This window comes from Paecilomyces variotii, assembly GCF_004022145.1.
Source record: "Paecilomyces variotii strain CBS 101075 chromosome Unknown C8Q69scaffold_4, whole genome shotgun sequence".
NCBI lineage: Eukaryota > Fungi > Ascomycota > Eurotiomycetes > Eurotiales > Thermoascaceae > Paecilomyces > Paecilomyces variotii.
In genome coordinates, this window is record NW_021167143.1 from 1,547,076 (window position 1) to 1,570,403 (window position 23,328).

A 23,328-nucleotide genomic window follows, 5' to 3' on the forward strand; every position below is an offset into this window, starting at 1 on the left:
AGAGAATCCTCTGCCATCATGTTCGAAGAACATCTAATGGGGCCGTATCCCCGAGATGCACACTCCGCAGCGACCTCACAAAAAGATATGCTTAGTCGAAGGACCTCTATCGCCAGTTTGGAAAGGGGCTACAAATCTGAACAAAAGCTGGGCTTTAAGGATCGGATAAAGCATTTCACATGGGCCTGGTATACGCTTACTATGAGCACGGGAGGATTGGCTCTGCTCATTGCAGCGCAGCCAAATACTTTCAAGGGTTTGCGGGAAATTGGCCTAACTGTGTATATCATCAATCTTATTTTCATGAGTATTGTCTGCTCCTTGATGGCTGCCCGTTTCATCATCCACGGCGGTTTCCTGGAATCCCTCAAGCATGAACGAGAAGGCCTCTTTTTCCCAACCTTCTGGCTCTCCATTGCGACTATCATTACAGGTCTACACAGATACTTCGGTGACGAGGCTACGGAACCCTTCCTAATAGTCATCGACGTTCTCTTCTGGATCTACTGCGCCTGTACATTCACCGTCGCGGTTGTGCAATACTCGTTTGTCTTCTCCGCCCACTCATACGGTCTCCAGACCATGATGCCATCATGGATCCTGCCAGCCTTCCCCATCATGTTGAGCGGTACCATTGCCTCCGTTGTTGCTGAAGCACAGCCGGCTAGCCAGGCGCTCCCTATGATCGTTGCTGGAACCACCTTCCAAGGCCTGGGCCTATCCATCAGCTGTATGATGTACGCTCACTACATCGGTCGACTCATGCAAGCCGGCCTGCCAAACCGAGAGCACCGTCCTGGCATGTTCATCTGCGTTGGTCCTCCTGCTTTCACAGCCCTAGCCATTGTTGGAATGTCCAAAGGCCTGCCGGATGACACGCCGCTCATCCATAGCAGAGATGACTCGGACGTGATCGAACTGCTAGCAGTCACTTCTGCAGCCTTTCTCTGGGCTCTGAGCTTTTGGTTCTTCTGTATCGCCGCTGTCGCTGTTATCCGCAGTCCTCCAACCGCCTTCCATCTGAGCTGGTGGGCAATGGTCTTCCCCAACACCGGCTGCACCATCGCGACTATCACCCTTGGCAATGCGTTCAACAGTCCTGGCATCAAGGGAGTCGGCTCAGCCATGACTATCTGCATTATCTGCATGTTCCTGTTCGTCCTGGGCAGCCATATCCGTGCAATCATCAACCAATCCATCATGTATCCGGGCAAGGACGAAGATGTGGCCGACTAAACTAAACTAAACTCATCTCTGATTATCATTCCTGATCCTATCTCATCTGGCGTCTACATCTACATCTACATCATCTACAGCGTTCAGGCGAATCTCGAATTTGGCTCGTTAAAACTTTATACTACCTCGTTCCCACTTTTACTACCACCATCGCTCACGTCTTCCTGGATTATTTCATTCAACCTTCCCCTCACACTACTCACACATACTTTGATGACACGATTCATTTCTCTTCTACCACTTTAACCACATCAGCCCTTTTCTAAAGACCAAAGACATCATAGCACAGAGGCAGGCACCTTGAACTATGGAATTAGTTTCTTGGAATCCCCAACCCCCCCCCTTTTTTTTATTTTACCGGTTCTTCGTCACTTTGTTCCACTGCTCAAAAAGTCTGGGATGCGAGCATTTATTCCTATTTCTCACACAGGACAAGACACACGACATGGACCTTTGGGATTAATTTTGTCCCTGATTTAAGCCGCTTGTTCTTTCCGGGTGAATACCTATATGGACTTGATTTGAAGGTTGGGAGTTTTGCATTATTAGCATTCTAGCATTAGCGTTGTCGTTTTTTTTTTTCTTCTTTGAATTTGGATTGGAATATGCGTTATGTGACTTTTTCACTATGATAGATTTCTCGATTAGACTTACTTGTCTTGTGTTGGGTCTTTTTGAAGTAGACGACTAGAATTGATATACGTGATATAGTTATATTGAGATAGCATGTTCTATTATTGGATAGTCTATTCTCACTTGTTGGTTTTGTAACCGGGGTTGGGAGTCGATAAGAGTGGGTGGGTAGAGGGTGCCATTGTCCCGAATCAGTATGGAAGAACATCAGACCAATTAATATTCCGAACTGGAGCATCTCGAAGTGAAGCACCCGTTTATTAGATGAGTGCGTTTAATACCTAGTTTACTAAGTGTGTGATGTTGGAGGTAACAGTTGTGGGGTATCATAGCCGTTATTATTTGTGGCGCTTTCTAACGATATTATTATAAATACATTGAACCAGTTGAATATATTATTCAATTCCCCATAGTTTCACTGTTCGATCGTGTCCACAACTAGCGATCCATCTGGCGTCGTCGCTGACATCGACGCTGAGAACGTTGCCTGAGTGTCCACTCAGGGTCTTCACCAGGGACCAGTCATCGGCGCTGAAGATGTTGATGTTCTTGTCGAACCCACTTGAAACGAAGAAAGTGCCCGACTTCTTCGGTTGTGGCGTAGCTTGGCGCTTTTCCTCTATCGTTGGAGGAGCAGGGCTGTCAATGTCCATGGCACCGTTGGCTGCAGCAGATGGGAGATAGGAATCAGAAGACTCTGTCCCCTTGTACCACCGCAGGTCTGAGACGATGCTTTTGTGCGCTCCAAGACCGCCAATATTCCTGACCTGTCTCAGGTCCCAACATTTGATCCATCCATCGCCTGAACCTGATAGAACCCTGTAGCCGTCTACCCCCCAATCGAGACCGAAGATCTCGCGAACATGACCCTCGAGAATCATCACAGTACGCCCGGTGCGCAGATCCCAAATACGACCGATACTGTCCAGACCACCACTAGCTAACAAGGAGCCGTCATTGTTGAAAGCAACCGTGTAAACCTCACGGGAGTGACCTTCTTGTAACAGAAGCTCTGTAGTGGTTTCCACATCCCACAACCGCCAAGTAGTGTCGTACGAGGCTGAGGCCACATACCGACCAGAGGGGTGGAATTCGACACGACAGACTCGCCCAGAATGGCCTTCCATGGTCGCAAGAGGCTGTGACTTGTCCAAAGACCAGAGAGCAACATTTCCTTCTCCGCCTCCGGAAACGAGATTGACTGAAGATTCAGACACGTTCGAGCCAGGCAACGTAGCGCCGGGGAACCACGATAGTCCTCCAACGCGGTCGTTATGACCGCGGAAATGAGCCTTCTCTTCCAAATTGGGCACTGACAACAACCTGATTCCTCCGGCCCAATTTCCCGCCGCGATTGTTTGTCCATCCGGTGAAAATCGTGTGATACTGACGGGTCGCTCGCCAGCAATCTGTGAACCGTAGAGGTCGAAACCCTGAAGTTTCTCCTTGATGGCCTTGCGATGCTTGATATGCGTCCGTAGAGGAATAGTCGACTCTTCCCTTTGCCTAGCAACCCGAGCCTTTGCTCGTGGTAGCGAAAAGCGAGCGATGTCTTTCCGTGCTTCAAGTAGCGCATCTGTTCCCTCTGTATAGAATTCCTCTTGCTCATCGCCCTTCTCCATCTCTTCCGCCTCCGCGGTCACGCTTCGCATCTCGACATCTCCCTCTTCCTGCCTGTCCGCAAGATCTGTCAAAAGCTCTCGCAACCGATCTCTCCTGTCACCCGGACCTTCTCCGAACAGTGTGATTGGTTCTCCGAGTTCTCTCAACCGTGCGCGGACTCGATTATCGTCGGTAGGAACGGCGATGGCGGCAGCTCTGCGTTTCCGCGAGAACTGCTCGAGAATAGCAGAAGCTTTTTCGGGGGCGATCCCCGCAGCGCCCGTAGGAAGGTCATAGTTGCGATCGACAGCTGTTTGAGCAGATTGGTTAGAAGCGCTTCATAGACAGCATTATGGTTTGGTTGTGTACTTACGAACATTGGCCAGATCAATGCCGGTGTCTACTTCCTATCATCCAGCCACAGTCAGCTAACAGCCTTAGAGGATCGCGATATAGGGGCTTAGAGACAATGGGAATAGCAATGGTAAGTGAGGGGAGAAATGGCACCAGTGGACTCTTACCTCTGCGGCCTCCTCTACATACGCCTGCCTCGCAGGGTGCATCATCTTGGCGATCTGGAAACTGTCCACTGTACCCAAACTATGCGACACGTAGTCTGAATGCGTAGTAATGAGACTAGTTTCTGGTCTCTAGTGTCTCGATGCACCTGTTGAGGCGCGTTGTGCTGAGGAAGTTGGCGTCTGGTAGGGCGATGCCGAGCTCTGGAGCTTTTTCTCGGGTGGCCGAACTGTCGGCGGGATGCTTGGCTGGCGGAACGTCATGTCCGCGCTAAGCGGCTGAGTACACCAGCACTTTATGTATATACATGGGTAAACAACCTGACTATAATTGATGGAAAAATCTCACGTACTGTAGTGCCCGTGTGCATCTCGATGTATTTATTTCGAAGGTCAAAATAGCACGACAGAAGACTACAACTTGCCCGAACAGGAAATCGCAAATAACTTCAGCGTCGGCTGTGAAGTCCGATCGATCGAGCTATCCGGATCTCGCTTAGCGTTACTGAATGTGCTGATAGAAAGTCCGATAAGGGAAAAAACATCAAATTCCACTAGGGCGGAACATCCCTCCTTGTTGGGGTTCGTTGGGCTTGATTCTCTGCATCTCACCTCCTTCATAGTACATACTACATACACACTCTCCACTCATTCCTCTGACAGGCTGTGCGCGCATTACTGGGGCTGGGAGTACTTACGGCAGCGGCCGGCCGTGTTCATCAAATGCTCTTACAGACCAACGAGCTATCACTGCTGCCGCCGGAGGGTCTTGAATTGCATGGGTAGAGACCCTGCAGTTACGAGCACGGTCATTAAGTATAGCAGCCGATGATCGCGCCGACTCTCACCAGCAGAGCCTGCAGTGGCCTGCCCGCCTCTGCCGTCTCCAGCTTCTGGAGTATCGCAAGCGGCACATCCTCATCAACGTGGCTCGATGGGCGCTCTCGGGTTTACAATGGATCGCAGTCGCATCGATTGAAGCGAACATGGACACGGTCATTCCATTCGACACTCTCACGAGACGCTTCCAAACCTCGCCTGAGCTACCGTATCGCTGCCGCATCCTCCGCCAAGGGTCGTCGCTTTCACCCGGACAAACATGCGTACAATTTCGACCCGAACGTGCAGGATGCCTTGGGCCTGCTCACTGGCACAGATCTGATTGAGAGAAAGAAACAGAGACCAGAGAGCGGGGAGGACGCCTTCTTCGTCAGTAAGGTCGGCCAGACATCATCCGGTGTCGTCGCGTTCGGAGTCGCGGATGGCGTGGGAGGTTGGACAGAATCCCGGGTTGACCCGGCAGACTTTTCGCATGGCCTGTGTAGCTACATGGCACAGACTGCACTGGGTTGGGATATGGAAGCGGACACGCTGCATGCAAAGAACCTGCTGCAGAAGGGATATGATCTCTTGGTTGAAGATCCATCAATTCAGGCTGGTGGAAGCACAGCCTCCGTTGGAGTCGCGCAGACGGACGGTAGGGTGGAATTAGCAAAGTATGTTCTGACAAGTTCGGATTCTCGATGGAATTGCGGTAAACCTGACCTCATCTAGTCTTGGTGATTCTGGCTCAGTCCTTCTCCGCCTTGCCGCCGTCCATCACTACTCCAAACCACAGACGCACGCGTTCAATACTCCATACCAGCTTAGTATCATCCCACCGCGCATGCGTCTGCAGGCCTCCATCTTCGGGGGAAATTACCTGGAAGACCTGCCTCGTGATGCATCCGTAACGAACATCAACATGCAGCATGGTGATATCCTCGTGCTAGCGACAGACGGTGTCTTCGATAATCTTAGCAACCAAGACCTCCTCAAAATCGTCACGACACGTATGGTCTTGACCGGAGCGTGGACGGGAGCAGCCAATGCGGGCATTGCGATCTCAGAACATCTCGACGCGCTGACAAGACCAGGCGGCCTGGCATTACCCCCATCTGGTGAATCATCGGAGAAGGAACGCCAGAAAGTCCCCCGTAATAGCCGCCATACTCTTCAATCTCTCCTGGCCTTATCAATCGCCGGAGAAGCCAAAGTGGCCAGTCTGGACTACCGCCGCGACGGCCCCTTCGCCAAAGAAGCCCAACGCTACGCCCCCGCGGATTGGTACCGTGGCGGTAAAGTGGACGATATCTGCGCTCTTGTCATTGTGGCCGTTGAAGAGGGCAAATGAACATATCATTCCACACACACACACATATATGTATCAAGCAAGCGACTTGGAAACAAAACAAGAAAAAAAAACAAGAGGAAGGAAACAAAACAAACAACCTATATATAGAATAGAAGCACGCGCTACCTACCTCATCTTGGTGCCTTGGACGTCGTACAGTATACGAGGGCATGCTGCATGTATCCATTCCTCAGTGATTAACCTTGCAGAAACATCCTGGTCTTGGTTCCACGAAATCATAGCAGTGCCATCTGCAAGGGACGAGGTACCTAACCAGTTACTACTGGCTTTGGCTAGTTATGTTTTTTTTTTTTTTCCTATTAATCTTTAATTTTTGCATTATTGGTGTTCCTCTTTTATATCGATTATCCTCAACGGTTGGAATTTCAAGCAAATGGCGTCGACCAAGTAAGATAAGAATTGTTTTCTCTTTTCGTTGGTTGTGTGGATAATGTATGATGATATCTGAAGCTGGATCTGTCTTCGACTTTCCAGCTCGTATATATATCCCTGGGGCGAGATATTCCTGAGAGATTCCAATTTCTGTTGGACAGTTTTCATTTTATACCATTTTATAACCACACCAAGACCTTTTAGTATTGAGCACTGCTACAGAATTCATATACAGTCCGCCCGTAGTAAGATGAATATATACATATACACTACCCAATACATGATAACTCCCCCCCTTTCTTCTCAACAGAAAATGGCTTCCAAAGAGATAAATGAGATGCATAAACTCCTCCTTAAATCAAGTAAAAAGAAACAAACAGAACAAACGGTGAAATTGAATCGAACGATATGCCGTGCGTTCCATCGCATAAGATGCCGTAGAGTACAGGAGGTGCATCTGACGCGGTCATATTGAAGAATCGCTCCCCCAACGCCTGAGTCGATGCAAATGGTGTAATGCCAAAAGGAAGAAGAAATGCAGCACCGAACATCGTGGAGTATGAGAAGGATGATGATCGGTTTCAGATAAACATTAGATCGACGTGGGTATATATCTCCTGCTAGATAGAACGGAGGAAATCGAATTAGAAAAAAAACAGATAGATGGAAGGTCTGATCGAAATAGCACGAATTCTCATCACTCGAGTCGGTGGCTGAGAGGCGTCGATCGGACAGGTACCCCTTCAGTCGCGCGGAAGATTCGTGATCGTTTGGTGATTCCTCTCCTGAGTGACTGGGTAAGCAGCCGCTTTCAAGTATGCGACATGTAGGGTTCAACTTACTTCGTGTCCCACTCTGGCTCCCATAGCTTCGTTTCCTCGTTCCAGTTGTGACTGGGGAGTGTTAGCATTTTTGAGACGAATGATCTCAACGGGTATGGAGCGGTCTTACTGCTCGAATTTGGTCACGGTAAGGGCTTTGCTGCCATATTCTTCCTCTAGCAGTTTCGTATACTCATACGGAATCTTCACAACGACACCCTCAAAGAGACTATCGCGCAGCGGGAAGATGTCGGTCTCCTTCAGTGATGTTAGCCTGGTTCCTCCCTGGTTGCGTAGATCTAACTCACATCGTATTGATGCTTGTCCTTGCATATCAACGCGCCTAGACGGCCCCGAGCACGCGCTTCCTCATTCACCCGTACGGTCGTTATGTCGATAAACAAGCCCGACGACGTGTCGATCCATCTCGCATCGATGACATTGAGAACGTCATGAGTGGACCGGATGGTGTAGTGTGGATTAACCTCGAGCATATATGTGCGCCCACCCTTGACGCCGGGGAGGTTGAAATGGTGCTCCGTCATGTTGTAATAATCGGCCAGGAAGTGCATTGTCGGCTCTGAGACCTGAACGTCGAGGTCACTATCCCATGGCAGAATCTATCGATGCGTCAGTTTGCCAACCACTTCTCTGTTATCCGCGGTTCCCGACCTTCTGGTTCCACCACCAGCCTAGCAATGTTCCATGCATAATCCATGTTTCGGCTCCCAAGTCGGCCATGGTCGATAGGTACGTCTGCATGAGGGCGGTCAAGTGCGGCAAACTCTCCGTCTCCGGCAAGGTCTCAGAGGCGAAACTGGAGGGTAAATCAGCATCGAGTCTCGTGCGTAGCCTTTTCTGTATATACGCACCGGCCATCGTAGTGAGGATGGAATCTGGATAGTGAAAAAGTTGTCTCAGTAAGCAGCTTCAAAGTTTAGAGGAAACGAGGCGCGACATACGTAGATTCATCTACTTGCTAGTCAGTGTCATTGTGCAGCGAATAATCAGGACAGGAACACTCACGAAAGTATTTCTCTGCAGGGTCACCTCCTTTCCCACTATAATCCTTCGCCATACTAGTTCGTACACTCATAAAGTCGGCATCGCCGCGGACGAGTCCGGTGGCCGCCGCTAGCAACCCGCAGAGTCGTAGCAACCGCATCTCCAATTTGGCCGTTTGTTCCAAGTATTCACGATTGATGGAGGGCTATCGAAGCATGCTCAAATCCGAGTCGTTCCTAAAGAGTGAGGAGGTATCGTTCCCGTGGCGGTTCGTCGACGAGAGACAATAGAAGTAGTATCCTGCGGAGACCGGCGATAAATGAATGAATGGCAGACTGCGGGCGGACGCGGACAGAACACGCTTAGAGAGTGAGCAATAGTCGATGTTTTAGATAGCCCCGTCACAGCTGAATGAGGCAAACGAAGGACCCTTGCCCACGAGTCCCAGGCCGGAGAAATGTCGCGTGCACAGTTACGAGAATAAAAAAGGGACCGGCGAGGCTCTCTTGAGTCTAGGGCCTTGAACCACCGACACGGGTTGTCACGAGTGTGGGGGGTTCCCGTTCAGGATCTGTCCGATCTGATGGTTACGAGCCCCTCCGTGGTCACTCTTCTTTTCTTCTGTCTCTCGATACCCAAGTAGATAATAATAATGATTAATTATGCTGGCTCAGTCCAGTTCGAGGCCGCGAACGTGGGTTCTATAGTTAACTAACTAGCACTTCCAAAACCGATCGTGGCACTGCCTTGCAAGGAGCGAGACAATGCACGGGCGACCAGGTGGACAAGGTGGCAGGTTCTGCGACTCTATCTGCTACTTTCTTTGGATCGCCAAGATTGACCAGATCTTACAGAATCCTCCGTCCACAAACCTTGGGCGACAATGCCACATCCTCGCGCATTCTCTTGAGCTCCTATGGTAATCATAACGATGAACATCCTGCTTGCCCCAGCTTGCCGATTCCTCTCTTTACGCGTACGGAGTATAAGATCTGGCGTTATTACTTCCCCCGCTCAGAGGATCTGCTTGTCGCGGACTCTTGGCACAGTGGCCGTTTCAAATTGCTACTTTTGGCGGATAGGTCACTGTTCAGATTGGGCGATCTAATAATAAATCTTATGATGGCGCCGTAGGGGCCGCGTCAACTCGTCAGAATCCGTGGGCAGAAACCTGACTAGCGCTATCCTGCGCTCCCGGCTCGCCAGGGCACACCAGTGAATTTTCTTTTAAGCATTTAATAGTATTATGATTTTCTCATTCCAACACTGGAGCATTCTGCAAGAAAAGCGTACTGAACATAAGCTCTGGACGCGAAAAATTGAGCGAAACAGGAATGCCGGATGGCCCCGGTTATGTCCACGTGATCTGGAGGAAACAATGGCACTGTGTAACTTACTACTCTTTAAGCTTGAAGCATGAGAACTATAACTCAACGGCTAAAAAAGCCGCGCCATATCTTTCCCTCTCAGCTGTGCGTTGATTCCAGGGGATCGAAGTCAAGGACAAAAGTAAACACACCTCAATGCCAATCATGTTGACACTGTATCTTGTCGCAATCAGCCGGATCCAAGCATGTAGCCAGGCACTATGCATTTTTACGCCTCAGGGGTGAGCAGTAACTTAACGGGCGTCTCATCTGATTTGTCATTCAAACCCAGACGTTTCTTCTCTCGAAATTATCCCCTCATACTCCGTGAAGAAAAAGTCACACGCGGGAAACGGTTCTCGTCGAACATGAGCTCTATGTCCTCGTGAATAAAGAAGCGATAAGAAGGCTAAGAAGGCCAAGGAGGCGGAAGTCCTCCAACACACCATCAAAGAGACCAGCCACAAGCCGGAGCTCAGACTATGACGGCGCCTGGATGTATCCCCGGGAGTTCCAGATTGTCCGCTTAAGCTTTGATCGATCTTATATCTTATCAGCCCAGATCCAGACCCAGAACAAGATGAGTTCCGACTCCGCGGTCGGAGACGGGGAAAGACAGGTCCCGGTTCACATGATCGCGGCCGTTGCGCCCCTGGCACAATGTGGGGCTGGAGATTGGTTCAAGTTGGGTTGTGAGGAGGGCAATAATGTTGAGATGTCGTTCGCCTCGAGGATGAATTAGGACTCTAGATGGTGTCTTTTCGTTCCACTCCTATTCAATTCTAGACTGCCAGGCGTCGGAGAGGCCCTCAGTTGAGTCTGAACACTTCTGATCCAACGATGCGACGAGGCCGGATCACCGTTTTGAGCTATCCCAGGATACAACGCTGAATAGTCCCGACACTCGTGCCTTGTTACATCCAATGGGCTTTACCTGATGATTCTACTACGCGTGCTCATGGGTGAGCCGGTACTCTAGGATTATACCCTATCCAGTGCAAGCATGTATCCATACCCTCTTGCCAAGATGTCAGCAGATCAACAACTTGGCGACGTTGGCACGACCCAGCAGTCAGGGTCAGCTACGCAGCTTAACCGGTCGTGTGAGTCCTGCAGAGCGCTCAAAGTGCGCTGCTTACCCAACCCGGAAACACCAACCCAATGCCAGAGATGTGCCAGAACGAAACGAGCATGTATCTTCGTCGCTCCTCAAAAGCGCCGCCCGCGCAAACGGACTGATTCGAGGGTTGCACAGCTGGAGAGGGAGATGCGCGCTATGCGCGTCCTCCTGAAAGATAAGCACCTGCCTGTAGATGAGGGCGGCCAAGATGAATACAACGAGGGGGAGGAGAGGAAGGAGGGAACAGACGAGGTCGACTTCGGAGCTCAGGCTGGCATGAGCGTTAGAAACATGCATCCTGCTCAAGGCAGTGGCATGGTCCCTCCGAGAACGACAGACTATTCTCCTGTGTCGACACTTCCACCTGGTAGTGCTAGTGGTGCTTCCATCGGTGCTCTGTCATTGCCAAATGCGCAGAGTAGCCACTCCTCTGATTTGACAGCAAATGAGGATGTGGTAGACCGCGGCATAATTGCGATGGAGACAGCGAGCGAGCTTTTATACCTATTTATAAAAGATCTTGCACCCTTGTTTCCGGTTGTTGTGCTACCAACAGATACAAACGTGTCGCAGCTGCGGCGATCTAAACCAGTGCTCTTCTTATCCGTGCTTGCGGCGGCGGCCATCGCGGTGGATGCAAAACTGGCCGAGATTCTGAATCGGGAAATCGTAAGGCTATATGCGGAGCGATTTTTTGTAGAGGCGGAGAAGTCCTTTGAACTGGTTCAGTCATTGTTGATTATGATTGTATTCTCTTATCCGCCAAACTCACCTCTGAAAATCCAGATCTACCAATATACTCATATTGCTGCGACGATGGCCCTAGAGATTGGCCTTGCCTCCAAGAAACGGGTGCCCAAGAAGCCCACATCCGGCAGGACAGGTCGAGACCTGCATGATATATTTGATGAGCATATGGCTGAACAGGCTCGCGCGATCTTAGGATGCTATCATCTCTGTTCTCAGTAAGCACTTTCCAGGCGAGATTCTAACACAAGATGAAAATTACTGACCATGAAAAAGAATTGGTATGAGAACACGTCGGCCGAACATGTTGCTGTATAACGATTGGGTGAAGGAATGCGTAAACCATCTAGCAGATTCACCGCACATCATCGATCGGCGCATGGCAACGTGGTTCGAGCTGCAGAAGATGGTTGATGAAGCAATGACATCTTTCGGCCTGGATGATACTAGCTCCACGGCACCTCTCACTGAATCCCGAGTTCAGGCCGTGCTAAGGTGGTTCGACAATCGAATGCAGGATTGGAAGAAGACCACCCCTCCGGATCTGCTCACTTGTAAGCCCGTCAAGGATGTTTCAATGGAGACGTACGCTGACTTGCTTTCTGCTAGTGCCCCTCATGGTCGAGTATCATCACACGAATCTCGCGGTATATGAACTTGCCATTGGTGAAGCATATCGTGACCCTGACGCGATCAAACGGCAACACTACACGCTCCCTCCTCCCGACGAAGAAGGCAGTGGCCAGCAGCAAAACGCCCCTTTAAGTGCGATTCGCATCGATATGACGATGAAGTGGCTGAATGCGGCGCGTTCCATACTCGATGTATTTCTCGGTTGTGATGCGGATACCATGCGAAAAATGCCTAATCTTATGTATACTCGGATCGTTTTGGGCCTCATGACCCTGATGAAAATCTATTATTCAGTGCGATCAGGTGCACTTGGTGAAGTAATTGAGCCTTCAAGTGTCAACCTGGATGTGTACCTCGAGGAGATGACTAGGAGGCTTACCGAAGCTAGTGGCGGACAGAAGTACAAGATCCCGAGTCGGTGGTTGTTTGTCGTTGGAGTCAAGGCGCGGGATTGGTACGACCGGTTCCAGCACCGTCAGTCTCAAAAAGAAGCCGGATTGCAAATCCAGCAGAAGGTTTCTGTGCAGCAGAGCATTCCAACGAACCAGTATTCAATGCCCATGCAGAGCAATTCTCAATTCGACCCGACGGTCACGCAGCAGACAGCGGCTTTCAATGTCCAGCCTATGATGCAGCCCCTTCTCCCAGAGAACACAAGATCCTTCAATGCTCATATCCCGACGACGATTCCATGGCCGTTACCAGATGATAGCTATGTTACTCTCAGTCACCCCCCTGCATACCTACCCGGAGTAATGGCACCGCCAATGACTTTCGCGTCTTCGAATCCGCTGCCCACTTTCAGCCAGAATCAACCCTTCTTCTCTGCTGGATCAGGTATGGAGATCGATGGATGGATCCCAGATGGTGGCATATTCGGCGGTCCCAGCTTGCCAGGGTTTTAGTATGCGAAGCAGCAGCAATAGCGCGTGGTCAGTTCGCTCTGTATGCCTTAACGATGTCTGATGAAACTGTCGATGTTCGACAGTCCACATACCCCGACGATATAATATTTGCAGTTCTAATGAATCCGGTGCTCTTTTTGGTCGTATATAGAAGGATAGGAATTGGTTTTGCGTCTTCTTTTGATAGCAAGGGTGTACGTACGTCAAACCCTCAAACCATATCCTAATCGAGCATGTCGCTTTCTTCCTTTCACTCCATGAAATCAACAGAGTACTCCCGTAGAGATTCAGGAAGAAAACTATGGGGAATGTAAGAAACCCAAGAGAGCTCCGGTCTGAAAGGACAGAAAAAGAATTAGTTGAGAACGCTCATCGATTATTATTACTTCGTCTCTGTCCATGACACGTCTTTTACCCCACGCAACACGGAGTGTCGGGGATGTCGGAACTTCCGATAAGTATGGACGTTGGACAATTGCCGCTATCCGACACCTCAATAACTGTCTGATTCAATCCGACAAAAAAATAGTTAATTATGTGATCTGATGCCAAGCAATGCACAAGAAACTATCATATCTGCTAGTGGCTATTCGCATGCGGTTGTACATACAACTTTGACTGGGCTTCCAACCTTGGAAACAAAGGAGATAATCCGAATGAAGTTATCAGTATACAATATTTTGTATGGACTATTATTTCATCATTGGATACCATTATGCCTAATTTCAAAGTGCTATACTGGCGGAAAAGACGATCATACATACGGAGTTGACCTTGGTCTCCATATCTCTCATAAGCTTCGATAGCCTTAATCACAGAGCTTGCTATGATTCCCGTTTCAAGGGAGTGTCTGCAAGATAAGTACCCGCCTTCTTGTACTCTCGCAGTATCAATCGCTTTCTTTGTCTTTGTCCGCCCCAGGTCACGTCTTTGATATGCTCATTGAATTCTGGTTAGGTCAAAGAAAGATTCCATCTGCTTGTCATCCTACTAATAAACCCCCCTGCCAAGCAAAAATGATGTCTTATATCCAAAATTTTCTCTCTGGAGGCTTGGCAGGGCGGCGCAGCCGGACCAGCCGCGAACAAAGTTCGTCACAACGCTCATCCAACGTCAGATTCAGAGACAATCTTGTCTTCTTTACATGCACTGGATCTCCAGGAGCAATACTGCGAACTCCATGTCTTCGAGTTTACCTTATCCACTGCCTATGCTAAGGACCAGAAAGTGCGGGGCATTCTGGCTAGGTCCCATTCACGATGCAGTCGGCGGGACTTGAGGCCTTCGCACCACGACACGCTGGGCTGGATATCCAGCAAAACAGCGCACCAAGTCTGCCCAGGGCGAATTCCAGAAAGCATTCTGCTGTCTACGACTATCTACAACGCAGTTCTTGGGATGGATTCTCATTTTTTCGATCGAAAGACGCTGATCGCGACGTTTCCTACCTGAGCGATCTCAGCACCAAAGGAACGCGCAGTCACCGTCACCGTTCGCTTGATAGTGAGCTCGATGCCGTCAAGGAGGAGAACCTGAAAGATCGGGTCAGTGTTAGTCAATCCACTGGTGTGGACAGGCTGCGGTTCAGCCTTCTGTCGTCCAGATTCGATTCGTCGATTCAAGTGGCCAACATCGAAGAGTTGTTGATCCACGACGGACCCTTCCATGATATCGCGAACGGAGAAGTACGTGATGGAGTATGGTGGCTCGACGTGACGAGTCCCTCGAAGGAGGAGGTTGAAACGCTCTCCAGGATATTCAACATCCATCCGCTGACGACGGAGGATATCATGACCGAAGAGCCGCGAGAGAAGACGGAATTGTTTGAGAAATACTATTTCCTTTCTCTGACCTTGTCGCAGCTTTCAGACAAAGGGTCTGATCACCGACCATCTAATATGTATGCCATTGTCTTCCGGAACGGCATTCTCAGCTTCTCCTTCAGCGACAATCCGCACACTGCAAATGTTCGCCGTCGGATCAAGAACTTGAAGAGTCACTTGAATGTGACTAGTGACTGGATCTGCTATGCTCTGATGTAAGTTGGGATATTTCTTGCTTCTCCAAAATCATTCCACTAACGTCTTGCTAGTGACGATATCGTCGATGGATTCGAGACGCTGGTTCACGAAGCAGAACGGGAGCTTGTAGCCATAGAAGATAATTACGCCATAGCCCGTCCGGACGACGTTGGCTGGGTTCTACGGCAGATCCATGAGTGCCGCAAGAAAGTCAGCGGAGCGAGACATCTTCTTGGCGGCAAAGTCGATGTCATCCGGTCTTTTGCGCGGCGTTGCGATGAGCGTTACAGCATCACCCCATCCAGCGAACTAGGCCTTTACTTGAGCGACATCCAGGATCACGTCGTGACTATGATGACTAGTCTTATCCAATTTGAGCAGATCCTGGCTCGCGTGCACGCGACTCTCCTTGCGCGCCTTTCGGTCGATTCTACACGCACCGGAAGCATGACTATCAAATTCTTGAGCAAGATCAGCGTTATCGCTGCGATTCTTGTTCCGATGCAAGTCATCACCGGACTGTTTGGGATGAATACGCCTGTTCCCGGTGGCAGCACCAATGGTCTAGAGTGGTGGTTTGGGATCTTGGGGGTTATTGGAACGCTTGTCGTCGTGAGCTTGATCATCGCTCGGATGGCCAAGTTTATATAGGATAGTTTACTGCAGATCTACACTTTAGATCTATACTACCTATGCTATTTCATGATACCAGCTTCCATGTTCATTGAGTTTATGAAGATCATATACGTAACACTATGATACAGTACAATTGGGTAGTCATGCTATATAAGACAACAGAGTAGACTGTGAACATGCATCTCAGACTATATGAAATGCTTCCAAAGCATCCATAAACCCTGCAACGGCACTGATACCCAGTAGTCCTCTAGTTGCGCCTCTCTTCAGGTTCTTATGGCGGTCTCTTCTATCATCTCGTGATTCTCGCCCACTGCCAGGGGGAGACTGGATCCGGACATGTTTATCCCGCGAATCGCGGGGCCGCGTATGACGGGATGGCCGATGTGCATGGTGATACTGAGGATCTGTATGAGGGCTGGAACTCATGTAGGATGGCTGGCGTGGAGACGTAGAATGCGCAGGACTCGACGACATTAGATGAGGTGAGGATCTGTCTTGCGGGCTGTGGTGGTAATACTGCTGGGGGTGCTGAGGCCGAGGGATAGATGGCGGTCGAGGATGATTGTGATAATGTTGGTGATGATGGTGATGGTGATCAGGTCCCTTCCGCGGACGGGAATCGCGATATGACGAGCTCGACGAGTTGTGGCCGTGGTCGCTGACGTGTCCGCCGGTATGAGCATAGAATGCAGGTGGAGGCTTAATGTCTTTCGGTGGCGTCTTTGTCTCCGCGCTGGTCACGCCCTCGTCCTGTGTCTTCTGTTCGCTGCGGTCATCGCTTGAATCTGAGCTGTCCGAATCACTATCAACGTGCGCTTGGTACTTGGAATATTCCTCTCGCAACTTGGCAGCATGTTCCCTCGCCTGCTGCGAGTGAGGCTTTCTCCAATCATCCGTCGTCCCTTCCAGATAGTACCCTTTGATATCGTGGCCATCAAACTCGCTGCGGAGGCTGTCGTCGTCAGTATCAGAATCGATGGCTGGGCTGCTGATCTGGATATCTGGTATGGTCTCAAACGAGCTGCCATATGCGTCTGGAAAGCGAGTCCAAATGTGAAGTAACGAGTTGATGACCCGATCAGAGCACTGTATCATTCCTTTCGGAGAGTCATGTATGGCACCCATGGAAGCGTCAAGGTCTGCAAGGGATGCAACGTGTATTTTGACCGGTCCACCAGTCTTGGATCTGGAATCAGCTTGTCGAGAAGACGGTATACTGTTCCGCACTGGCGGATCCCAGCCCATTAATGAGTTCATTGCATCATGCTCCGTTTCCCTGGCTTCCTGCTCTGCACGATGCCGTAAACGGTCAAGACGTCTGAGGGACCAGTATCGGACGATGACCATGTTTTGGGTGTCAGCCCTTTCTTGTGCGATCTCATCGTCGACATTGGATCCATCTCCTCTCCTGTTCTACCGTTAGTCGGTAATCGCACGGATATAAGCCGATTTCCCAACCTCTTGGCTTCTATTAGCTTACCAAGCTGCAGAACCTGCAGCATCACAGCGAGACTGAGTTTCAGACATTCGAGTTGCGATAGAAGATAAGTGACACGATGCTTTTTGAAACACCATCTCACACGTTGCTGTACGGAGAGGCCGTGGGTAGTTGCCAGCGCTTCAGACGCTTTGAGTCTATCCAGCATATCTTCAATTTCATTCAGGATCATGTAGCCTTGGTCCGTGATCTCCCTTGCCTCCGCAAGTGCTTGGGCAGAGTGCACAGGGTCAGTTTCCCGTAATGCCTTCCCGACATGTTTGAGCGCTAACGCGAACAATGAGACTCCTTTGGAGATGCTATGGATCTCGATCCCAGAGCTTGCTATCTGACATGCCACGGCGTTGAGCAAAAGGGACAATCTGAATCCAGCATTTGCCACGCCTAGTACCGGAGCGACACTTCCTTCAAGATGGTCTCAGCGAGAGGGATCTCCTCGTAGCATGGAAAATACTTACCGGTGTCAGTCATCGTTACGGAGAATTATTCGTGTCCGCTCGGCTGAAATGAACTCCAGGTAAACCGAGTGTACTCGGAACACACATTTGGCTCTTATGGTAGGTGTTGGTCTGGGCCCAGGGCAAAAAGAGCATTTCAAACTATACTGGATTCTTCTGGTCTTCTGCCAGTCGATTGGTAAGTTGGCCACCGTGTGAAGCTTCTCTGTATTGTATTGGCTGTGGCCATTCCGTCAATTATCGTATTTCGCAATGAGGCTCCAAAACCTGTCGGCCACCACGGGCCTGCGGGGATATCTTTCATCGCTATTATTGGATGTAGGATGAGTAACAAGTCGCCTTAAGCCATTCAGATCAGCATCACGCAGCGCCCGGCTGAAGAACAAGTGCGCAGGGCAGGCTAAATACGAGAACGCGGTAGTCTTCTCTCGGCAGGGCGTTGATGTGGGATAGCCGGAAGGCTGATCCCGACGTCATTGGGGTTTCAATGCTTCGGTCAGCTCAGCCTCACGACTGGATAATACGATTGTCAGAAGCGATGCAGCTCTATGGTAGGGCCCTCCAGAGCACTGCTTGAGATCTCAGCTTAGATCAGCTGTCTCATGAGGTGAACCCCAAAGTGGACATCGCTCGTCTCTACTCTGCAAATATATATAATCAACGAAATGCTTCTCACCAGTGAAATAGCCACCAATGTCATTATGTGACTTCCAACAGCGTTTGAGCTAATACAACGATCAAAAGGTCTTCAGCAGATTGGACCATTTCTTACTGACTCACACCTACTCTTCCATACCTATCTCGAACGGCTGCAGATATGTCCGAAGAAGCGCAGTGGATATAACGAACACCAACCTAAGCCCCCATTACGATGCTCTACTAGTAGAGGCAAGCTTTCTTAGTATTTATATTACGAGACCATCTTCTAACGGAAAGGTCAGCACTACAAGTTCCACAACGATAATCCAGAATCGGTGTCTATTTCCTGAAGCAAAATCCCGTCAATTTTTATCCAGAAGAACTATCTTTTGATAGTCGTACAGTACATAATCGATACAAAACAGGTTAAGATCTACACAGGACAATGTACCCAAGTGAAAATAAAATCTACTGCCTTACACAAACCACAGGTGCCAATTCATACCCATCATATCGACACCGGGAAACTGGCTTCTGTGCATTCTCTGGGTCCGCCAACCAAGCAGCCGCACACAGAAAGTGCTGAAGAATGTATTCCGCCTCCTTCTCAGGCAGGTCCGGATACATGTGAATCATGTCCATATGCATTACGTTCCTGTCCTTCAAATAGGGCATCCATGACCATGCTGTTGGAGACAGATGGGTCGATCCAATCATCTCCAGAGCCTGCTCGGGCTTTACCGTGAATGGCTCTAACAGCCAGTCGAATATTTGGCCATGGAAAAGGTCGCGGACCATAGCAATATCGGCAGTGCCGTTTTCGAATTGCGCCAGCTTGTCGAAAACTCTACCGATTGGAGCATGTTCACGAACCATCATCTCGTCCTGATCGGCTCGAATTTTGGTCAGCAATTCGAGCGCAGTTTCGTCTGGTACGACGGGAATGCGTGAAGCCGGGTTCGTGAAGGTCGGTCCATCGATTTCCATCGTGCTTGATGGTGCAGTACTTGTGTCGGCTTCCAGAGGCCACGACCGGCCGGACTGGAGGTTTAGGAAAATAGCCTCGCGTGCTCCCGAGTGTCGGACATTGACCAAGGCACAGGCAGCCATGGCGATGATCGGGGCAGATATGCCAAAAGCCAACCGCATCTGTGTAAGATGAGGAAGGCGAACGTCGGAACTAACGATAGTTCGTGTGTACGCTGCATGCCCGGGCCCAATGATACCGTCCTCGTGCAGATGACCAAAGTACACCATATGGCCTTCCTCAATCGGGCGCCCAAAGGGCAATATGGCATCTTTAGCAGCAGAAATGCCCCGGAGCCTGCGGGCGTAAAACTCGACCGACTCGTCGGCCTCCGGAGTCGACCGATATGCATCATAGGCAGCGGCGAAATGACGGTAAGGTTGCCATGTTAACATAGGCTTCCCATCTAAAAGATGATCTAGATCCTGGAACCAGCGTCCTAGCAGTGCCCCATCGAAAATAACATGATGCATGTGCAGAATAAATCCGCAGATGGATGTCCCTCGCACAGGTAGAACGGTGAGTTTGCAGAGAGGTCCAGTCCTCGAATCAACGCAGTCCTCCGGTTGGTAGTCTATCACTGCTTTTATGTTCTCGACTTCGGGCCCATGGATTATTTGCTGTTCAAGCCAAGATTCAAGGGGGCGCATGACTGCATAGACTGGCCTTTCGTTGTCAACAGTCGCAACCATGCTGCGCAGTAACCCGTGTCGCCGCAGCCATGTCTCTAAGACGGCCGTTACTTGATCTGCAGTCAAAGGCCGTCGGATGATGAAAGGTATCCGGAAATCCCAGGCACCAGGGAACGGCCGGTTCACGCCCATGAGTCCGAGGATGTCCGTCATTAGGACAAGCTCCTCGATATCATCTGCGTCGATTCCCAACTGCGAAGCAGCTATTTCCTTCTTGATATCGACAATGATGGCGCTGGTGGTCGATTGAGGTGACACAGGAAGGCTCAACTGTGCTGTTCCTTTCTTACCCAATAGCTGAGCTTGCTTCTGGACGGTATCCGCAGCCAACAAATCCTTCAGGGTGAGCTTCCATCCCTTCTTCTTCGCCAGGTTAAGGAACTGGATCTGCATCGTGCTGTCTGTGAACGTGCGAATTGGCATGTCAGGCTTGATATTCTCAGGCTCTACTCCAGAGATAGCAGACCAACAGGCCGTGAGTTCCTCACTGATGTCAACTCTCAGTGTGGTGTCAACTCTTGAAGGAATATTGGTTGTTTGTATGTCTGATGTGGCGGGTGTACCAGAAATTTGCACACGAGACTCCGGTGTCGTATGGTTCTCTATATGACCCACCACCCATTCCTTGATTATATTTTTCTTAATCTTGCCGGAGGTAGTCGTTGGGTATTTCTCGCGGCCCAGATCATTTTGAAGGTGCAGGATCAGTTTCGGCGCGAACGACCGGCCCAGGGCTCGTATCACAGCGGACTGAAGCTCGTTGAAGAAAGCCTTGCTTTTCTCGTCGCGTGTCTCGATGACAGCTACTGGGACTTCACCCGCAATATCATCGGGTGCTCCAACCACTACCGCACTTTTAACTCCCGGCTGACCGCATAAGCATTGTTCGATCTTCAACGGGGAGATATTTTCACCTCCCCGAATGATCAAGTCCTTGTATCTCCCCAGTAGATAGACACAACCCTCCTCATCCATATATCCACGATCTCCAGTCGCAAACCAAGGCACGGCTCCCTCACGGTAGCAGCTGGAATTATCTTCCTTACTACCGTCAAAATATCCATCAAAGACCGGATAACCTCCTTGGTGGAGCTCGCCGATTTCACCGCAACGCAAGGGTTCTCTGCTACCCGGAGCACAAATGCGAAGATGAGATCCCCCTTTCGCAGTCCCTAGACAGACATCGTCACCGTCCTCAGCGTTTGTAATTCTCGGGTCGTTCACATCCATCGGGTTGAATAACGTCGCAACACCTTCAGTCGTCCCGTATCCCGCAATGATCTGTTTCGCACCGAGCGACTTGCACGTCCACAGGACATCCGGCGTGATAGGGGCTCCTCCAAGACAGATCCCGAACGGAGAGGGGAGCTTCTTGTCAGCGGTCGTTGAGTAGGTATGCATAGCGTAGACCATTGTCGGTACGCAGGCCATATACACCTTGGATCCTGACCCGAGTGCCTCGAAGGATGCCGTGACGTTAAATTCAGGACTTGGAAACACGACAGTTCCACCGGATACCCAAAATGTCAAGATAAACGCAACACTAAAAATGTGGAAAGAGGGCAAGTGCTGGCAGAGAGTACTTTCTGGCCCTATCGACCAGTGATCGGCAAGTCCCAACGCCGGAGTGACGATGGTAACCGATGTATGAGGGCAGACTTTCGGGCGAGATGTTGTACCACTGGTACATAGCATGAGGATGGTATCATCGCGCTTTAACGAAGAAATCGAATTTGTTGTAGGAGAAGGCCCAGTCATGAGTGCAGCTAGAGTCGTCCAGCCGCGTGGCAGAGAGCCATCTACTTCTCCTACTACTCCTGTAGAGAGAACGCATTTTACTCGTATCTGTGGCATTAATTCCGTCTCAAGGATATTCTCAATCTGGCGGGCAAGGCTGAGATTCGACACAAAGATTGACTCAGCCCAAACTTTTCTCAAAAGATACACCGCATCGGATGGTTGATTGAGGGTTCGAGGATCCAGCGGGACAAAGTGGCATCCCAGCCGCGCACTCGCAAGAAACAAGATCGCCCATTCAATTTCATTAAACAAAAAGGTGGCGATACGATTCCCTCGCCGTACGCCCGCAGCAGCAAGTCGATGAGCTAGGCGGATACTCCCATCGCGGAGTTGAGAATATGTCCAGCGAAGAGTACCCATGCCGAGGTGATCTTTCTGATGGAGCGACATGACAGCCGTGCGATCAGGATGTCGTTGCGCGACCCGGTCGAACACAGTGACCAGATCATCTGCTGGTTCGCGTTGTCGCTCATCTTTTGATTGCGCAACAAGGCGCTGGATGGTTGTGGTCTCAATCGCCATAATCCAGTATACTGGAAGACCAAGTTAGCCCTCGTGTCCAGTTAGCCCTCGTGTCCAAGTGATGGGACATATACACACCTATGGCAGGATAACGTTGAAACCAAATGATTTCCTTTTACGGTATCATCAGCAAAGGCGTTGTACGATAACGCGTTAGGCACTTATAAGGGACACGACAAGACACGCCTAACCACGCGATAGGTGTCAGGTCCGGGGAAAAAGGGGGGGCGCTGGAGAATCTAGAGAGTTGATAATGGTTTGAGGCTAGAGCCCTAGGATTTCTCTCTCCATCGCGATTCCTCCCCCTACCTCGTATTGCATGACAGTGGAGAATGTGGACTAATATTCCTATCTTAGCTGTACTGCCCCCCTGCTCTTGATGAAGTTTCCGCGCGTTTCAACGGACCAAGGATCAGGTAAGAGATGATCAGGTGTTCGAGATTCCGCTATTGGTGCGGATCGCAGATACAGGGGCAAAGGACCAATGTTAAAAGCCCCTGGATAGATCGCTGTCAGGTTCAGAGCGGTGTGTTGATTGAACAAGTGGATTCTATTCAGCCATGGTTTTAGCATATTTGCTTAAATTAAGTTCGTCAGCTTGTCAAAGAGTCTGGCAATCCTATCTAGTATCTAGTTATTCGCCGCATTTGGACCTATCCGAAACATTCAACATGCGTTACAATGTTCTTTCGAGCTATTGTCAGACTTGACAGGTATGCGACCCAAATCTATGATGCATCGATATGCCTCTCTGTTTTCTGGACCTGTAGAGTTCGTCCGCGCTAAAACTGGGCGTCTATTTGACATGTCCCTTATGTAAAAAAGGTTCATTAGGGGAAAGCACGCGAGGAAACCAGGAGTATTATTATAAAGAAAGAA

At 50.0% G+C, this 23,328-nt stretch overlaps 8 protein-coding genes across 8 annotated transcripts; 4 read left to right on the forward strand and 4 right to left on the reverse strand.

Moving 5' to 3' along the window:
- Positions 1-87: 87 nt before the first annotated feature.
- On the forward strand, positions 88-1,236 carry C8Q69DRAFT_401378 (putative C4-dicarboxylate transporter/malic acid transport protein; the record flags this gene model as incomplete). The annotated part of the gene is made up of 1 exon (XM_028627921.1): positions 88-1,236. One exon carries the CDS (start codon positions 88-90, stop codon positions 1,234-1,236), a length of 1,149 nt encoding a protein of 382 aa, XP_028486037.1.
- Positions 1,237-2,168: 932 nt separating this feature from the next.
- C8Q69DRAFT_243533 (putative pre-mRNA splicing factor) lies at positions 2,169-4,220 on the reverse strand. The gene is made up of 3 exons (XM_028626518.1): positions 3,993-4,220; positions 3,845-3,878; positions 2,169-3,781 (listed from the first exon to the last, which is right to left on the reverse strand). Exons 1-3 carry the CDS (start codon positions 4,035-4,037, stop codon positions 2,265-2,267), a joined length of 1,596 nt encoding a protein of 531 aa, XP_028486038.1. The 5' UTR covers positions 4,038-4,220; the 3' UTR covers positions 2,169-2,264.
- A 177-nt stretch (positions 4,221-4,397) lies between these two features.
- On the forward strand, positions 4,398-6,484 carry C8Q69DRAFT_243605 (phosphatase 2C-like domain-containing protein). Its single transcript, XM_028626519.1, has 2 exons — positions 4,398-5,485; positions 5,544-6,484. Exons 1-2 carry the CDS (start codon positions 4,818-4,820, stop codon positions 6,160-6,162), a joined length of 1,287 nt encoding a protein of 428 aa, XP_028486039.1. The 5' UTR covers positions 4,398-4,817; the 3' UTR covers positions 6,163-6,484.
- A 657-nt stretch (positions 6,485-7,141) lies between these two features.
- Positions 7,142-8,919, reverse strand: C8Q69DRAFT_243527 (mannosylphosphorylation protein). Its single transcript, XM_028626517.1, has 8 exons — positions 8,403-8,919; positions 8,339-8,348; positions 8,249-8,272; positions 8,049-8,193; positions 7,685-7,996; positions 7,507-7,634; positions 7,398-7,448; positions 7,142-7,340 (listed from the first exon to the last, which is right to left on the reverse strand). Exons 1-8 carry the CDS (start codon positions 8,539-8,541, stop codon positions 7,253-7,255), a joined length of 897 nt encoding a protein of 298 aa, XP_028486040.1. The 5' UTR covers positions 8,542-8,919; the 3' UTR covers positions 7,142-7,252.
- Positions 8,920-10,621: 1,702 nt separating this feature from the next.
- Positions 10,622-13,303, forward strand: C8Q69DRAFT_243630 (C6 zinc finger domain protein). The gene is made up of 3 exons (XM_028626520.1): positions 10,622-11,833; positions 11,892-12,169; positions 12,225-13,303. Exons 1-3 carry the CDS (start codon positions 10,752-10,754, stop codon positions 13,151-13,153), a joined length of 2,289 nt encoding a protein of 762 aa, XP_028486041.1. The 5' UTR covers positions 10,622-10,751; the 3' UTR covers positions 13,154-13,303.
- Positions 13,304-14,412: 1,109 nt separating this feature from the next.
- C8Q69DRAFT_400723 (putative cora family metal ion transporter) lies at positions 14,413-15,825 on the forward strand (the record flags this gene model as incomplete). The annotated part of the gene is made up of 2 exons (XM_028627896.1): positions 14,413-15,191; positions 15,246-15,825. The coding sequence occupies 2 exons, from the start codon at positions 14,413-14,415 to the stop codon at positions 15,823-15,825; spliced, it is 1,359 nt and encodes a 452-aa protein (XP_028486042.1).
- A 168-nt stretch (positions 15,826-15,993) lies between these two features.
- On the reverse strand, positions 15,994-17,782 carry C8Q69DRAFT_506593 (hypothetical protein; the record flags this gene model as incomplete). Its single annotated transcript, XM_028632818.1, has 3 exons — positions 15,994-17,221; positions 17,272-17,716; positions 17,770-17,782. 3 exons carry the CDS (start codon positions 17,780-17,782, stop codon positions 15,994-15,996), a joined length of 1,686 nt encoding a protein of 561 aa, XP_028486043.1.
- A 1,094-nt stretch (positions 17,783-18,876) lies between these two features.
- C8Q69DRAFT_401157 (AMP-binding enzyme family protein) lies at positions 18,877-22,449 on the reverse strand (the record flags this gene model as incomplete). Its single annotated transcript, XM_028627917.1, has 2 exons — positions 18,877-20,624; positions 20,706-22,449. 2 exons carry the CDS (start codon positions 22,447-22,449, stop codon positions 18,877-18,879), a joined length of 3,492 nt encoding a protein of 1,163 aa, XP_028486044.1.
- Positions 22,450-23,328: the final 879 nt, after the last annotated feature.

Bases quoted from the DNA above. Each gene is read 5' to 3' on its own strand.
- C8Q69DRAFT_243533 (XM_028626518.1), bottom strand. From the start codon at position 4,037: ATGATGCACCCTGCGAGGCAGGCGTATGTAGAGGAGGCCGCAGAG. The intron at 3,879-3,992 runs GTAAGAGTCCAC...GCTGGATGATAG, and splicing joins ATGTAGAGGAGGCCGCAGAG to GAAGTAGACACCGGCATTGA. The intron at 3,782-3,844 runs GTAAGTACACAA...CTGCTCAAACAG, and splicing joins CATTGATCTGGCCAATGTTC to CTGTCGATCGCAACTATGAC.
- C8Q69DRAFT_243605 (XM_028626519.1), top strand. From the start codon at position 4,818: ATGATCGCGCCGACTCTCACCAGCAGAGCCTGCAGTGGCCTGCCCGCC. The intron at 5,486-5,543 runs GTATGTTCTGAC...GACCTCATCTAG, and splicing joins GGTAGGGTGGAATTAGCAAA to TCTTGGTGATTCTGGCTCAG.
- C8Q69DRAFT_243527 (XM_028626517.1), bottom strand. From the start codon at position 8,541: ATGCGGTTGCTACGACTCTGCGGGTTGCTAGCGGCGGCCACCGGACTC. The intron at 7,997-8,048 runs GTCGGGAACCGC...ACGCATCGATAG, and splicing joins GCTGGTGGTGGAACCAGAAG to ATTCTGCCATGGGATAGTGA. The intron at 7,449-7,506 runs GTAAGACCGCTC...AACACTCCCCAG, and splicing joins ACCGTGACCAAATTCGAGCA to TCACAACTGGAACGAGGAAA.
- C8Q69DRAFT_243630 (XM_028626520.1), top strand. From the start codon at position 10,752: ATGTATCCATACCCTCTTGCCAAGATGTCAGCAGATCAACAACTTGGC. The intron at 11,834-11,891 runs GTAAGCACTTTC...ACCATGAAAAAG, and splicing joins TGCTATCATCTCTGTTCTCA to AATTGGTATGAGAACACGTC. The intron at 12,170-12,224 runs GTAAGCCCGTCA...GCTTTCTGCTAG, and splicing joins CCCTCCGGATCTGCTCACTT to TGCCCCTCATGGTCGAGTAT.